The sequence below is a fragment of the Ornithorhynchus anatinus genome, chromosome 4, assembly GCF_004115215.2.
Source record: "Ornithorhynchus anatinus isolate Pmale09 chromosome 4, mOrnAna1.pri.v4, whole genome shotgun sequence".
Taxonomy (NCBI): Eukaryota; Metazoa; Chordata; class Mammalia; order Monotremata; family Ornithorhynchidae; genus Ornithorhynchus; species Ornithorhynchus anatinus.
In genome coordinates this window covers 22,718,110-22,736,067 of record NC_041731.1, presented here as the reverse complement: position 1 = coordinate 22,736,067, position 17,958 = coordinate 22,718,110, and the positions used below count along the sequence as shown (strand labels likewise).

Below are 17,958 nucleotides of genomic sequence, written 5' to 3'. Positions count from 1 at the left end.
CACAGCAGCACCACAAAACTCTGAGCCCTGGCATCTTGTGCCACAAAACGGTGGCCACCAGCTGCTTGTAAGCTCCTTTGGCCAGCCTTAGACTAGTAGACAAGAATCAGTAACCAAGAAGGCCTGCGGGAACAGACAAATAGCAGAAGCCCCCTAAGTGCCTGCCTGAAATCCAGATTTCCAGGCGAGATGAATTCCACAGAAAACTGAAATCCAACTCAAGATGCTGATTTGCTTTTCAAAGTAAGAAAGAAATGAAGTTCGACAAGACATAATACCACTCTTAAAGGGCTCTGGCTTTCAGAGGTTTGTAGCTGTGATCACCTGGATCTGACAGCTGGCAAAAGGGTGACATGGATTTATTTATTTCTCTTGGCAGTCACCAGATTGCATTGTGAAATAAACGCAGCTGGGTAAAAAGCAACTATACCATAGAAGTTCACCATCTTCCTAATTTCAAGTACTCAGGCCAATTATTCACTGCAGAAAAAACAAAATATTAGCCTCCTCAACACAAAACTGGCCAATCCCAAGGCTAGGAGAGTGGTTATGAAAATTACATCGAGAGCAGAGAGCCCCAGAAGTAATACTCTCTGAATTTTATTCCAACATTTGCCCCCCAAAACCACACACACAAACACACACACACACAGGGTTGAGTTCAATAATAGGACGAAAATCAAACATTTAAAAAATTCTCAAATACTGAATGCTCTTAACTGCCTGGGAAACTTAATAACAACTGTTCTCACAAACTCTGAAATTTAGCACTTCTTTTACAACTGCAAGACATGCGAATTCTCCACCAGATAACTGCTGCATCCATTCTCACAGAGTATATCCTACAAACAGTTAAAAGGTGATTGGACACTAAATGTTTTTAATAAATAAAGGTGATTTTCTTTCCGGAAAAAATCGCTAAAAGAATTGCTACTGATTACTGACCTTTATTATGTATTCAAAGACAAAAATCAATTCGGAGAGGCAGCCGCCCCCGCTCCCTCCCACCTTGCCCTGTAATAAATAATTTAAAAAGCTAGCAAACACCAGAGCGGCATTAGGTATGGAGACTTAAAATGAGGAAGGATGGAAAAAATTCCAGTAATGATTATTTACAACTACGTACGATTAACGTTATTGAAATGGAAACAATATAAATATATTCAAAGGCTTCAAATTACCACGTCGGAAGCGGAACGAATCAGTTTAACGACCGAAACGGTTTAAAACCTGCTGTCAAAATAGTTTTCAGACCACGTCGGGCGATGATTCAAAAAGGAGCAATTTAATCATTACAATATAGCTTGTCCTATAGAGTTGTAAAAAAGTAAAAAGGAAGAGAGCGATTCATTAAATGGCTGCATACTCTGTATTGTTAAAAAAAAAAAAAAGTTGACGGTAGTATGAAAAAAAGCCACCCACAAAGCCAGCTTGTCTGCAGTGAAGAGACCAACCGAATAGCAATATTTTGGAATTACTAACAGTAGTTAAAAATAAGATAAACGATTTATCTAAAAACTGAAAGCGACATGCACGGTAACCTTTTCATTCATTCAGGAGGCGTTTTAGGCGTAAGCGAAGAGTTTAAGATTTCTCTCCCAAGAGGCCGTCTCAAACTAACCTGGTCACACCCACTAGACCTGGTCGTTCAAACGAGTATTTTGCAATTCAACACTCGATTCAACTTTTACTCCGTGAAGAAAGCAATTTTTTTTCTTTTTAATGGTCCTTGTAGTCACGAGAAGCAAACATCCCTCAGAACAATGAACAGCACCAGTCTTTACAAATAAGTTAGTAAGAACATTCAGTCTCCTGACAGGGCAAAAGGTTAATAGTCGACAGTTAAATGATCTCTAAGTGAAAAGTTAACTTTTAATTGGCTTTGGGTCAGTTAGCCAACCTTACTGAGGGATAAATTCTTCAAAAATCAGAACGCCTAAACACGACCTAAGCCGACACGTTCTGGCTCCCAGATGATTGAAAAGAATTCTCCGAAGCAGATGTCGACGACGCGCTTCTTTTTCACATTTTTTGGTATGAAGTCTACAGTAAGCGTCCCTCTCTCTGTCCGTTACCGCGCCGGCTTCTTCCCCTCGGTACGAAGACGTCTTGGGGTTGTTCGGGAGGAGGCGGGCTGGCTTCGACTAAAAGCGGTAACAGAAATCCTACAGAGCTATCAACCGCAGCATCCGTTCGGGTCTTCGCCTTGAAAGGGCCGGGAACGACGCCTGCCGTACCGACGGCGGGGAAGTGCAATTTCATTCATTCAATCGTATTCATTAAGCGCCTTTACTCTGCGCGGAGTGAGGACGGTTGTGTTTTCCTCGATGTACGAGTCGTACAAATACGTGCACGGTTTTCAACGTTAGTGCAGAGCCCGATAAATAAGACACGGAGAGCCTTCGTTTCCTGTGGGGTTTGTTGGGGTTTTTTTGGTTGTTTTTTTTTATGTTTCCTCTTTACTGCTTCTAAGAGCTTTTACTCTGTAAAATGTTTGGTCACTCAAAGCTATAAGCTTAATCACATATCAAAGACCACAGATCGTGAACCCCATCTTTTACTAGAACGTACGGTATTAAGCGGGATAAAATATTAGAGGACAATAATCTAGTGGTCACTGAATCCCCTTGAAAAGGCCTAAGAAATACATTATGTATCATAATAAAAATGTACTGCATTAAAATCTGCATTTTTTTTTTTTTTTTTTACAAGTTGTCTTTTCGTCGGGGTTTTTTTTATTTACAGTGCGCAAGTTTCCCCTTCCGCAGTAGTCTTTGTGTTTGTTTTTTTTTGTTTTTAAACTTTGGCACAACATTAAATTCCGCTCCATTCGAGTGTTCTGTCCTACGCTGCGAGAGAGAGTGAAGGGTGTCTGCGTCGGTCCGAAGATGTTCGCGGCTTCATGTGAGAATTGGCCTGGTGGCGGTCAGTCTCCTTGAGGTTCTCGGCAATGGCTTCGCCCTGTTGGATAGCTACAAAGGAAAAAAACAAATAGGAAGCTGCTGAAACGGTTAAAGATGAAAGGATCCATCAGAAAGCAATAGCTGCATTTTTACAAAACGGAACTTTCTTGATAATAATAATGTTGCTTGTTAAGCACTTACGACGTGCCGAGCACTGTTCTAAGCTCTTGGAGCACTGACTTGGGAGTCGGAGATCACGGGTTCGAATCCCGGATCCGCCAATTGTCAGCTGTGTGATTTGGGGCAAGTCACCTAACTTCTCTGTGCCTCAGTTACCTCATCTGTAACATGGAGACTACGACTTTGAGCCCCACGTGGGACAGCCTGATCACCTTGCATCGACCCCAGCGCTTAGAACGGTGCCTGGTACACAGGAAGCGCTTAATAGCATCATTATTTTTACTATAATCCAAATTAAGCAGGTTGGACACAGTCCCTTGCCCCACATGGGGCTCACACTCTTCATCCCCATTTTACAGATGAGGTAAGTGAGGCCCAGAGAAGTGGCTTGTTCAAGGTCACAGAGCAGACCGATGGTGGAGCTGGTATTCGAATCCACGCGCTCTAACCACTGAGCCACGCTGCTTCTCTTTAGACCTAGAGATGAATACTTTGTTAACTATGCTAGGGGAGTTTGCTTGCTAATACTGATAACTCTCTTTTTGCTTCTGGGTGAGGTTGCTTGCAAGACACAATATACGTATATACGTACTACCTCACGTCACTCTGTTTTGTGGATAATCTGCTTATACAGTTCTAGCCTACAGTTAGCTAAACTGTGGTATCTGTCAAGCGCTTATTATGTGCCGGGCACTGTCCTAAGCGCTGGAGGAGATACAACTTGATCGGATTGGACACGATCCCTGTCCCACTTGGGGCTCACCGTCCTAATCCCCAGTTTTACGGACAGGGGAACAGAGGCCCAGAGAAGTCAAATGACTTGCCCAAGGTCACCCGGCAGACAAGTGGCGGAGCCGGGATTAGAACCCAGGGCCTTCCGACTCCCAGGCCCGGGCTCCATCCACAGGCCATGCTGCTTTTCACGCTGCTGTATGTCTAGAAGAAGGTAGACTTTATTTCACTGAGTAGTGCAGACTGAATTTTGGGGTACTTCTGCGCAAGCCTCATATATGCTCATACCGACAAATTCACTTATCTGTATAAATTACGTTCACAAAGCTCAGTAACAGCCTGAGAACCGTAAAGTTCTGAGAATTTGTCTTCTGATGAATAAAAACTGGGTTTACGGTAACGTTCCGACCATGCAAAGTAACATGCAAGCAAAGCTATTCACAAGCCAAGTTAAATTTTACAAGAAGAGAAGAAAGTTCTCAGCCTAAGAAAATTAGAAATAAATCCTCATATCATATCGGGCCTTAGGACAAGAAAATCAGCACTGCACAACTTCTGTGAACGTATTTTGGCTGAATGCACATTCTCTTTCAAATAACACAAAACTGCGGGTTAAAATCGCATTTGTAACAACTGGATCCATGAATCAATCAATCAATGGTATTTACTGAGTGCTTACTGTGTGGAGAGCACTGTATTAAGTGCCTGAGAGAGCACAATACAAGAGAGCGGGTAGACACCTTCCCTGCCCACAGGGAGCTTACGGTCTAGAGGGGCAGTCTATAAACTAACAATTAATCGATCACTGATATTTATTGAGCATTTACTCTATGCAGAGCTCTGTACTAAGCGCTTGGGATACAACAGAATTAGCAGACACATTCCCTGTCCACAACTGTCTGCTAATAACTGTCCACAAAGGATAAAAGGCGTCAAATGACAGATGCAGCATAGCCTGATGGTTACAGTGCGGGCCTGGGGGCCGGAAGGACCTGGGTTCCAATCTCGGCTCCGCCACCTGTCAGCTGTGTGACCCTGGGCAAGTCACTTAACTTCTCTGTGCCTCAGTTACCTCACCTGGAAAATGGATATTAAAAGCGTGAGCCCCACGTGCGTTAACCTTACCTACCCCAGCGGTTAGAACAGTGTTGGGCACATAGTAAGCGCTTAACAAATATCATAGTTACTATCATTACTCTCTGAGCCTCGGTTTACCTCATCTGAAAACGGGGATTAAGACTGTGAGCCCCGCGCGGGACACGGACGGCATCCAACCTCATTCCCCTGCATCGGCCCCAGCGCTTAGAACGGTGCCCGGCACACAGCAGGCGCCTAACAAACACCATGAAAATAAAGACGAAAAGCCGAAGATCTGTGATATGGAATGGACCTAGAAGGAGAACAAAATGGGACCCAGAACTGAAGCTTGAGGGACCCCCACAGTGAGGGGGTGGGAGGCAGGGGAGAAGCCCGCGAAAGAGACTGAAAACGAGCAGCCGGCGAGATAAGAGAAGCAGGAGAGGACACCGCAAGTAAAGCCGACGCTGGATAATCTTTCCAACACTTGCGAGGCACTAAATGTGCGCCAATACTCCTAAACACATTTAAGTCTACCAGAACGTGTGCTTACACAACATTTGGCTAAAATGCAGTTGGGAAATTAGGGAACGTGATTCCAAGAACGTGACTGTGATTGGACTCGGTGTGCCACGTTACCAGAAAAAAAAACAGAGCCTGTAGGCATCCGCAAGAACCTTGAGTACCGTATCCCTAGTTTTCTTTAAATGCGAGGTTTTGCACGATCGAAATCTTCGCCTTATAGGAGAGCCGGGTATATTAGTTTAGGGTTCCTCTGATGAACGAAACACATTAGGCCTCTAAATTGGGGAGGACGTGTCTCTTGAGCGGAACTACCTTGAAAAACCACAGGACCCAATGGGTAGCATTCAGGTTAAACTAGCGCAGTCGAAAATTAAATTTTCCAGGAGGGTATTTTAAGGTATATCTTCGAAAAGTTATCGCTATGAAAAGGGGTAAGATTTCCAGTGCTCTCTCATTTTCAGCTAGTGGAACTGGGTATTCGTGCAAAATGGGCCTTCATGGAACATGAACTGAATCTCAGACCATCAGATTTAATTAAATTTCTTAGATTGAGAGGCCCCTGCGGGGCAGGGACTGTGTTCCAACCTGGAGAAGCAGTGTGGCCTAATGGACAGAGCCCAGGCCTGAGTGTCTGAGGAACCTCTCCTCTACTCCCGACTCCATTTGTCAGCTGTTGACTTTGGGCAAGTCATTTCACCTCTCGGGGCCTCAGTGACCTCATCCGTAAAATGGAGATCAAGACTGTGAGCCCCATGTGGGACAACCTGATGACCCTGTATCCTGCACACAGCGCTCGGAACAGTGCTTGGCACATAGTAAGCACTTAACAAATGCCACTACTTGGCCGTCCTCCCGTCACCTCAAACTTTCACGTCTAATATATAGAACTTCTCATCTTCCCACCCAAACCTTGTCCTCCCCCCGACTTTCCCATCGCCGCAGACGGCACCACCAACCTTCCTGCCTCACAAGCCCCTAACCCTGGCATCCTCTTTGACTCCTCTCTCTCATTCGCTCCACAAAAATCAATCCATCCCTACATCCTGATTAGACTGCACGCCCATCAATGGGCAGGGATTGTCTCAATCTGTTGCCGATTTGTGCATTCCAAGCGCTCAGTACAGTGCTCTGCACATAGTAAGCGCTCAATAAATACTACTGAATGAATGAATCCTGTCGGTTCCACCTTCACGACAGGACTCACAGCCATCCATTTTTCTCCATCCGAGCGTTAATCCAATCACTTATCCTAGTCGCACCTCGATTACTGCATCGGCCTCCTTGCTGACCCCCGAGCCTCCCGTCTCCGCCCACTCCGGTCCACGCTTCCCTCCGCTGCCCGGATCATTTTCCTGCAGAAACGTTCGCCACACATGTCTCCACTCCTCAAGGAACTCCAGTGGTGGCTCATCTATCTCCTCATCGAACAGAAACCTCTCACCAGTGGCTTCAGAGCAGTCGATCCCCTTGCCCCCTCCTAACTCACCCCACTACTCTCCTATCACCATCCAGCCCACACAATTCACTCTTCTATTCTGCTGACCGCCTCACTGTACCTCGATCCCGTCTAGCTCGCCGTCGACCTCTCGTCCTGTCTCTGGTCTGGAACGCCCTCAGTCCTCATAGCTGAAGGACAGTGACTCTCCCCTGCTTCAAAGCCTTACTGAAGGCACACCCCCTCCAAGAGGCCTTCCTTGATTACGCCCTCTTTTCCTCTTCTCCCACTCCCTCCTGCCATGCTCTGACTTGCTCTGTTTATTCATCCCCCCTCCCAGCCCCACAGCACTTTGGTACGTATCTAGACTGTAAGCTCGTTGTGGGCAGGCAACGTGCATATTTATTGTTATATCGTACTCTCCCAAGCACTCAGTAGAGTGCTCTGCACACAGTGAGCGCTCAGTAAATACCCCTGACTGACTGGCTGACCCGGGTTTTGATCCCGGCTCCGCCGCCTGTTCGCTGCGTGACCTTGGGCTAGTCACCTCACTCCTCTGGGTCTCGGCTCCATCACTTGCAAAAATGGGGACTCAATCCTGTTCTTCCTCCTCCTCAGATTGTGAGCCCCAGGTGAGACCCGATTATCTTGTGCGTACCCCAGCGCTTACCCTCTCAGGGTCGCACCTGGACAGTTTCCAGTCCTCTACCAGTCTTGGCTACGGGAGGGAGAGTCAAGCATTGGCCTACCCCCATTCCATTCCTAGATCGGCCAGTGGCTAGCGAGTGGAAGGCCATCGGCTAAGGGTCAAAACACCCCCGTGCTGGGCAGCAGCGGCTGGGGAGAGAGACAAGGGCGGTGACTCGAGCTGACTGCGCGGAAGGCGGCGACGGTAAACCGCTTCTGCACTTTTACCATGAAACCGTACGGATCCACTACCAGAACGACTGCGGATGGAGAGCGGGGCGTTGAGAGAGATGCGTCCGTGGGGACGCTATGGGCGATTCGACGGCCTAAGACAAGACCCCAGCGTTTAGTCCAGTGCCTGATGCGTAGCGAGGACTCAAACACCTCGTTATCATCTTGTATCTATCCCAGCACCTTGTACCGCGTTTGGCTCCGAGTATCAGCACACCGCAATCGTTATTCCTACTGAACGAAGACGACACTATTTCGCCGGACGTCTTCTCTCCCCTTGACGATTCCGCTACCAGCCGCGGGGGTAAGAGCCGACTCAGGGAACCCCGGGCTCGAGCGGGGGAGCCTAGTGGAAAGAGCCCGGGGTCTGGAAGTGGATTGTGCAGTTTGCACTTCACAAAAACACAGTGTTAAATAGGGCCTAGAGCTTCCTGTGACTGCAGGCGAGCCAGACCTATTAGCTCCTAGGGGAGGCTGGGGGAGATGCCAAGAGCAGACGATAATGAAGCTGTAATGAGCAGATCAGGGTCATTTATGCGGAAGAAGCTCCACGTAACCCTCAAGGAGCGTAGCACGAAGGCTGGGTCCTTCTCCGAAAGGACGGCGGGGACGGCCGGGGCCCGAGGGACCCTTTGGCCGGGGGACGCCCGGGCCAGTCCGACCCCTTGCGGACCCGAACACCAAACGGGACCGATCAGCCCGCGGTAGGAAATTCTCGATGCTCCTGGGTTGAGGGCTTCAACGGGGTCAGAGACCTCATCGTCCGTGGGTTGAGGGCTAAAGAGAACCAGTCACGTTAGTAGGTTTTCTTACTGTGATACGGAATATCGTGGTTTGTTCCATCTGTGAAGCTGAGTCACGAACCTCCTTGTCCCAAACTGGCTCTATCGGGACGGAGCACGGAGTCATAAGGAGCCGGATGCTAATCCTGACTCCGCCACTTGTCACTTCACTTCTCCGGGCCTCAGTTCCCTCATCTGTAAAATGGGGGTGAAGACTGAGCCCCAGGTGGGACAGGGACAGCGTCCAACCCGAATAGCTCGTACCTGCCCCGGGGCTTAGGTACAGTGCATGACGCACGGTAAGCGCTTAACAAATACCATTAAAAAAAGCAAAAAACCAAAAGAAACCTTTTTTATCCCAGTGATCGGTAAGCGTGTGGAATTCATTACCGCAGGAAGCTGTGCAGGCGGAAAGTATCATTTGGCTCAGAAGGGCTTTAGAAAAATGACTGGTTGAGTGGTTACAACGGTTTTCTGAAAGGTAAAATCTGGAGAGGGAAACTTAGGGATGTTACCTGGTCACCCCTAAATATTAGCTTGGTTATCAAGGAGAAGCAGCGTGAGCTAGTGGAGAGGGCCCCGGCCTGGGAGCCAGATGATCTGGGTTCTAATCTTGCCGACTCTGTGACTTTGGGCAAGTCACTTCATTTCTCTGGACCTCAGTTACCGCGTCTGTAAAACGGGCATTAGGATACACCACCCCATGTGGGACAGGGACCCTACTTACCCATCTCGACTAGTTGCTATCTACCCCAGTGTTCAGTACAGTGTCTGGCACAGAGTAATAATAATAATAATGTTGGTATTTGTTAAGCCCTTACTGTGTGCAGAGCCCTGTTCTAAGCGCTGGGGGAGATACAGGGTAATCAGGTCGTCCCACGTGAGGCTCACAGTTAATCCCCATTTGACAGATGAGGTAACTGAGGCACAGAGAAGTGAAGTGACTTGCCCACAGTCACACACCTGACAAGTGGCAGAGCTGGGATTCGAACTCATGACCTCTGACTCCCAAGCCCGGGCTCTGCCCACTGAGCCACGCTGCTTGTCTGTAAACACTTATGGGCAGGGGACTGCTAATTCTGTGGCCTCGTCCTCTCCCAGTTGCTTAGTCCAGTGCTCTGCAAATACTAAGTGCTCAATAAATGCGACTGCGCGATTATCAAGTATCCTTTTAAGAAAAACGAAAAGGAGAGGAATCCGATACATTGTTCCCTCAAGCACCCTGTGGTCACTCTAAGAGAGAAACGAGTGGGCTGGTTGGGCTTTGTTCTGATCCAGTAACGGCCCCCTTTTTTTTTTTTTTGGTTCTGGTGTGTTCTAGTAAACCGGGGGCAAGCAATACTGGTAGTAAAATAACGGAGTATCCCATCAGTGCTATTTATTGAGCGCTTACTGTGTGCAGAGGACTGGCCTAAACGCTTCAGAGAGCCTAGGAGAACACGTTCCCTGCCCACGATGAGCTTAGAGTCTAAAGGGACAGTCTACGGTCAATCAATCAATGGCATTGATTGAGCACTTACTGCGTGCAGAGCACTGGACTAAGCCCTCGGGAGCATCCAAGAGGAGAGTGGGCGGGCACGTTCCCTGCCCACAACGAGCTGACAGTCTGACCTCGAACAAAAACTAGCAATGCCACGAGCAACTGTATCAACTACAATCTGAAATTCAAAGCATGTCCTAGATACAGAAATAAACACGATGAACAATACACCCTTCGGGCATTTGATGTTCTTCCAGGGACCGTGAATGATATCTGAGGAACGAATCCCAGATTTATTTAAAAATTGTCTTCAACTGTGCCAGACAAGACCGACTATGCCTTGGGAAATGGTTTAGTGGTCTTGGAAAACGGGTTAGTCGTCATACCTTAATCTTCATGATGTAAGTGCATTTCCCTAGCTCTACTTGCAGAGTGAGTTATATAAGGAAGGCAGTTTGAAAGCAACTCAAATCCTTACCTTTACCCTCCTCTAAAATTGACAGGATTTTCATTTAGTCATTTCTCTTTTTTGGGGGGAGGGTCCATTTTGGGGTCCCAGTTTTTCAAGCAGAAAGGACCCAAATGGGGACAGGGAGAGGAGAAGAGAGGCCTCCGAGAGGCCTTCCCTGACTTACGCCCCCCTTTCCTCTTCTCCCGCTCCCTTCTGCGTCGCCCTGACCCGCTCCCTTTCTTCATGCCCCCCCGTTCCAGCCCCACACCTCTTATGGCCATATCTGTCACTTACTCATTTCTCTTAATGCCTGCCTCCCCACCTCTAGACTATAAGCTTGCTGTGGGCAGGGAATGTGTCTCTTTATTGTGGCACTGCCCTCTCCCTAGCGCTTAGTACAGTGCTCTGAGCACAGTAAGCGCTCAGGAAATACGATCCACAGGCTGGTTGCCTTCCATCAGCCAATGGTATCGACTGAGTGCTGCGTGCAGGGCGCTGTACTAAGCGCTTGGGAGAGGACACTTGAACAGAATTGGGAGACGCGTTCCCCGTCCACCACGAGCTTACAGTCAACAGCCTCTTTAGGACGCCACCATTTTATACGGACAATAAAGATCCATCTGATCAGAGAAAAGTTAAAGTAACAGATGTTTAATGCTGATTTAATATTCCTGTTCTTGGGGGAAAGCAATAAAAGGTACACTTTCAGAAAAATCTCAGTCACAAGTTAACTTTTCTCTCCTGGTTCTCCTCCCCGCTCTCTCGTCGGCAAATTCTCTCTTTTGCCAGCACCCAAACTGTGAGGGTCCCTCAAAGGCTCTGTTTTGGGTCCGTCCGTCCGTCCGTCCGTCCCCAAGCCCCCGCTCCTTTTCTTGTGGTATTTGTTAAGCACTTACTATGTGCCAGGCACTGTACTAAGCGCTGAGGTAGATACAAGCTAATAAGGGTGGACAGTGCCTGTCCCACATGGGGCTCACAGTCTTAATCCTCACCTTACATCGGAAGTCACTCAGGCACAGAGAAGCCAAGCGACTTGTCCAAGGTCACACAGCAGACCCGTGGCCGAGCCGGGATGAGGACCCAGATCCTCCCGACCCTCAGATCTAAACTCTATCCACTAGGCCACTCTGCTTCTCAATTTGACCCTCACCCCCTTGGGGTTCACGATGTCAACTACCATCTTTAACGCGGACAATTCCCCAAACTAACCCCTCTAGACGGACCAAGTCACTGAGGTCCAGGGAAGTGAAGTGACTCGCCCAAGGTCACCCAGCGGACAAGTGGCGGACCCGGGATTAGATCCCCAGGATGAGACAGAGAAGCGGCGTGGCTCAGTGGAGTGCGCCCGGGCTTGGGGGCCAGAAGTCGTGGGTTCTAATTCCGACTCCGCCGCTCGTCCGCTGCGTGACTCTGGGAAAGTCGCTTAAACTTCTCTGTGCCTCAGCTCCCTCATCCGTAAAGTGGGGATTAGGACTTTAATCTCAGAACAGCCCTCAGAACAGTGCTTGGCACATAGTAAGCGCTTAACAAATACCGGCACTGATCATTAATCCCAGGCTCGGGCTCTATCCACTAGCCTGCACAGCTTCTCATTTCGTGAAAGCTTTCTCGACGCTTCCGCTGATACCAAAATACTATCCAGCACAACGCGGATAGCCAGGAAACAGAAGAGAAGATGGTACTTTTATATCCGCTGTTATTTTAAAGAGCTCCGGCTGAGGAATCAAGACCACGTCGTCCCGTTTCCCTGGGTGATTTGACAAAACCGATTTTTCTGTAGCTCGGTGGAATGAATGCTCACCAACTGCCCATCCACCAAACGGAACCTTGGCTTCCACGGACCAAATACGACTCGGGCCGACTGAACTGACAACCATTCATCAATTCACATCCACAATTTACTTATAAATCCGTCATCCGCCTCTCTGCCTCCCGTCGTTTTCCTTCCCTTCTCTACAATGCCCTTCCCGACCTTTAACGGGACCGTCTGGGTGACCGTTCGGACGATCCACGGCACATAAGATAAACGCGACTGCATGAATGAACGAATCTGGAGCGCTTCTTAAGGGCAGAACACTGTACTGAGCGCTGGGGAAAGTCTAATCCAACGGAGTTAACGGGCACGTTCCCGGTCCACAGCGAGCTCAGGGTCTACAGGGACAATCTTTAGTCGATCCAGCAATCGAAGGCATTTATTGAGCACTTACGTGCAGACCACTGGACTGAGCGCTTGAGAGAGTCCCATGCGACGGGCTTCCAGTCTAGAGGGCCGGTGTAGGAGACCTGTCCATCAGGGATGGAATGGGGCTGCGTCAAAGCCCACCCTGTGCTGTGCCGGACGGTCGTGAGCCCTCCGACCGGAGACGGAAGACAACGGGACCGTCGGAGTCCGGGGAGCGGGTCCCGTTTGCCTGAGCGGAGCCTGGGTTCTAATCCCGACTCCACCACTTGCCTGCTGTGTGACTCTGGGCGAGAAGCAGCTTGGTCTAGAGGCAATAATGATAATAACGATGGCAGTTGTTAAGCGCTCGCTATGTGCCGAGCACTGTTCTAAGCGCTGGGATAGATGCAACGTTATCTGGTTGTCCCACGTGGGGCTCACAGACTTCATCCCCATTTTACAGATGGGGGAGCTGAGGCACAGAGAAGTGAAGTGACTCGCCCAAAGTCACAGAGCTGACAAGTGGCGGAGCCGGGATTAGAACCCACGACCTCCGACTCCCAAGCCCGGGCTCTTTCCGCTAAGCCCCGCTGCTTCCCTAAGCAGCGAGAGCCCCGGGCCTGGGACGCAGGGGACCTGCGTTCTCATCCCGGCTCTGCCACTTGTCCGGGCCTCAGTTTCCTCATCTCGCCTCTTCTCCCTCCTACTCTGTGACCCCCACGTGAGACGGGGACTGTGCCCAACCTAATTAAACTGTATGTGCCCGATGCTTGGGACAGTGTTTGACACATAGTAAGCTCTCAACAGCTGTACTCCCCAAGAGCTTAGTACACTGCTCAGCACACAGCAAGCGCTCAATAAACACGACTGACTGAGAAATACCATTAGGGGAAAAAAGGCTCTTTTCCCCATTTATACCAGGAACTGGAACGGGGACTGCGTCTGATCCGATTACCTCGTAGATACGAGATACCGCGGCACTCAGAACAGGACTTGGTACATAATAAGCGTGGAACAAATTCCGTCATTATTATGATGACTACTCTTAGACTGGGAATCCACTAAGGTGCCAGGACCTACATCCAACTCCCACCTAGGTACTCTCTCCCGGCACTCAGTACGGAGCACATGGTTAAGAGCTTAATAAATACTATCACTTCTCCTCCTGTTAGGAAGGAGGTGGCCAGCTTGGAGCTGGAACACACTGACGACGCTTAATTAACTCACTCATCCATCCCATCGTATTTACTGAGTCCTGAGTTTGCGCAGAGCACTGTACAAAACGCCTGGGAGAGGACGATATAAAAATAAACGGACACATTCCCTGCCCACATTGAGCTCAGAGCTCACCTTGTGTGTCCCCCCCCGCGCTCAGAACAGGACCTGGCACACAGTAAGCGCTTAACCAATGCCATCATCATTATTATTATTATTATTATTATTATTATTAGAGATTGGAGGGATTCAGGTCTCACTAGAAAAATGTGGAATGCTGAAAACATTGGTCTTTTTTTTTAAAAAACAGTGGGTTGTCTGGAAAATTACATGATGAACGGATGCCGGACCGGGGAGGTTTAATGAACGAAGCCTCCCTGTCGGATCCCGTGGAAAGCAAAAGCTAAGATGCGCAAAGAGGTGTCGGCGACTTGCCCAACAGTAAGTCACCTTGGAATTTTAGAAAGGTTCTGCTTTCAGATTTGGGTTGGAAAAAATAGTTTTCTCTTGCCCTCCAGGTTTTGTTCCTCCACCTGGGCATTTTTGCCTTTAGACAGGGAAGGGGGAGTGAAAATGGGAATATCGTGTCTTTAGGAAGCTGCTTTACCTGAAGAGGTACTTGGACAACAGAGTGAACACAGAAAACAATTATCAGTTGCCAAGTTTTCCCCCTCAATTTGCCTGCCTTTTTACGCAGATTAAAGAAGCAGCATGGCCTAATGGTTAGAGCACGGGCCTGGGAGTCGGAAGGACCGCCGCTTGTCTGCTGGGTGACCTTGGGCAAGTCACTTCACCTCCCTGCGCCTCAGTTATCTCGTCTGTAAAATGGGGATTGAGAGAGTGAGCCCCTCGTGCGACAGGGACTGTGTCCGACCCGACTGGATGTTTCCACTCCAGCGCTGAGTAGAGGCCCTGGCACCCAGTCATCGCTTAACAAATACCTCAGTGACTGCTACGAACGAATTTCTTGTCAGCTGAGAAATAGAAGAACTCATATTCGACTCGGTATAATTTGGACATAAAAGTAATTTACAAGGACTACAGAAGGAGCACGGCGTGGTGGATAGAGTCGGGGCCTTGGGAGTCAGAAGGACCTGGGTTCTAATCCCCGCTCCGCCACTCGCCTGCTGGGAGATCTCGGGCAAGTCACTTCTCTGAGCCTCAGCTGCGTCGTCTGTAAAATGGGGATGAAGACTGTGAGCCCCATGTGGGACAGAATCCGTGTCCCACCCGACCGATGCAGCTCTTAGGACGGTGCCTGGAACATAGCAAAGGCTGAACAGATACCGTATCCAAAAAAAAATTAAATAAAATAAAGGATAGCCTGATTGACAACAAAATCTTGCTAAACCCACACTGAATCATAAAACCCGGTTCCCACTGGAGGAAGATTTTATCTGTGTTAACGAGGCCCAAGAAGCACTAATGCCAGACTGTAATATCACAGAAGAATCAAAATATGGGTGAATTGCCAACGTATTAAAAATGAAAGCATTTTTCTGGCATTCGATAAACACCAAAATGTGCTTTTAATCTATCATTTGTGGCTATTATTTCCTTCTTTATTCTAACAGAATAATTTCAAGGCGACTTTCCAAGTTTCATATCACGGGCTCCCGTATTTACCTTTTTAACATAGCGTTTGGTCTTCAAAACTTCAAGCAATTTAGCGTACGGTTTGCAAAAACACTGTGAATACAAACAACTGTCTAAGCCAACATGAATTCCAGCAATGCCTAGAACAAGTCTATCTGCATTTAAATTGAATGGCTACAGAACGCATCAGCCTCTCAGAGAGGCAAAAATCAAATGCAAGTGGGAAAACACCCACATTTTAAGTTCTGGACATTCAGTCGTGTGGATTGAGCGCTTGCCACGTGCAGCGCGCTGTACTGAGCGCTTGGAATGTACAATTCTGAGAAACAACAGTGGCGGAGTGGACCTCCTGGTGGCCAGAAGGTCGTGGGTTTTAGAGCCGGCTCGGCCACTTTTCGGCCGTGTGACCTGGGCCAAGTCACTTCCGTTCCTGGGCCCCGGTTAACTAATGCGCAAAATGGATATTGAGTCTGTGAGGCCCAGGTGGGACGGGGGCTGTGCCCAACCCTATTTGCCTGTATCCACCCCGGCGCTTAGTACGCAGTAAGCCCTGAACAAATACCACAATTATTCTAATAAAGGGGTATAATCCACGGATCCACTGTCCCCTAGCTTCCTAAAACTGAGCAATCCTCACCGCTGGAGTTAATCCTTCCTTCGGAATGCTTTCCCCCTCTTTTTTTAGTTTTCGACTGTGAAGTCTGCCCTTCAAGAGGCCCCAGGTGAAGTTTTAGGGAAAGGAGAGGTGCAAAAAAAAAAAAAAAAATGGGTCGGTCATTCTTGGCTCGGTGGAAAGAGCACGGGCTTGGGAGTCAGAGGTCATGGGTTCGAATCCCGGCTCTGCCGCTTGTCATCTGTGTGACGGGGGGCAAGTCACTTGACTTCTCTGTGCCTCAGTTACCGCACCTGTAAAATGGGGACTAAAACAGTGAGCCCCACGTGGGACAATCTGATCACCCTGTATGCCCCAGCGCTTAGAACAGTGCTCTGCACATAGTAAGCGCTTAACAAATGCCAACATCATTATTATTATTTTTTATTTTGCTTGTGAACATTTCCCCCTGAACAATAGATCATTTTTCCTCACAGCAATCAAAAAATGCCTTTGCTTCTGACCTACTGAAGTAGATAAATAGGGAAACCCAACTGACCCCAAATACGATACCGAGCACCACAGCCCGCCCGAAGCGGATGGGGCTGGGAGTCGGAAGAACCCGGGTCCCAATCCCGGCTCCGCCACGTATCGGCCGTGTGATCTCGGGCAAGTCACTTCACTTCCTCCGGGCCTCCTCTGAGACATGGGGATTGCGACTGTGAGCCCGGTGTGGGACGGGGACCGTGTCCAACCCCGTTAGCTCGCCTCTACCCCGGCGCTCAGTACAACCTCTCACGTGGAGCGAGCAGTTAAGGGGACGCCACAAAAAACCGAAACAAAATCACCCGGAGACAGATCGTTTCGGACTGGCTCTAATTGGGGATCGGCTCCCCGAGGCCAGCATCGAATAGGCTCATCTTGGCTACTTAGACGGTAACTAACTGGCCCCGCCCGGGTCTTCTGCACAGGACGGAAATGACGCACCGCCCGGCGCTGCTGAAGCTGGGTTCTAATCCCGGCTCCGCTACGTGCCTCTTCTGTGACCCCGGGCAAGTCGCTTCTCTGGGCCTCGGTCACTTCATCCGTAAAACGGGGATTTAAGAGAGTGAGGGATTTAAGAGAGCGAGCCCCGTGGGGGACCGCGTCCCACCGGATTAACTCGAATCCACCCCACTGTTCGGAACAGCGCCTGGCACAAAATAAGTGCGTAACAATACTAACGATTATCGTCACTATTACCATTAAGCTTAAGAGCGACCGGACTAGACGGGATTTTGGGCCCCAGGCCCCAGAGATCTTCAGCTATTCGACTGTTCCGGCCGGGTGCCGACGGGGAGCAGACCGAAGGATGCCTTCAGTGAACGTGTCCCAAATGGGCTCGGCGGAGAGCTGGCCGGAGGGTCCGCCTGAGACGGAATCGGACAACTCCTGGTGCGTGGGGTCCCCAGGCGGGGACGCCCGGAGAGATGCGCCCGCCCGCCTGCGCCCCACCCCCCCCCCCCCCTCCCCCCGGGGGGACCACTGACCTGTCAATCCCCGGCCCTGGCGAGCTTACGCCGAACGTGGCGGGGGGGCTCCCAGGTGTCGCTGTCGTCCGTCTCCTCCTCCTCGTCCTCGTCCTCCTCCTCCTCGTCCCGCTCCTCCTCCTCCTCCTCCCCCGCCCCGCCCCGGTCGCCGGCGGGCCGCTCGCCGGCGCCGTCCCCCTCGAAGAGCGCCAGCCCCGCCTCGGCCCGCCGCTGCCTCTCGGCGAACCAGTCCCGCACCTGCCCGTAGCCCATGTGGGAGCGGGCCACCAGGTCGTCCAGGTCCTGCTCGTCGAGGAAGCCGCGCTTCACGTAGTAGTCCCGCAGGACCGCCGGGCCCGTCTTGAACCTGAGGAGCGAGGCCCCCCGGTCGCGGCCGCCGGGG

At 49.8% G+C, this 17,958-nt stretch overlaps 1 protein-coding gene across 1 annotated transcript in view; it reads right to left on the bottom strand.

Moving 5' to 3' along the window:
• Positions 1–927: 927 nt before the first annotated feature.
• The window catches only part of ZHX1 (zinc fingers and homeoboxes 1), a 33,067-nt gene continuing 16,036 nt past the window's right edge, over positions 928–17,958 (bottom strand). The window contains 2 exon segments of the mRNA XM_029062248.2: positions 928–2,972; positions 17,577–17,957. Coding sequence (XP_028918081.1) covers positions 17,580–17,957 — 378 coding nt within the window. The 3' untranslated portion in view covers positions 928–2,972; positions 17,577–17,579.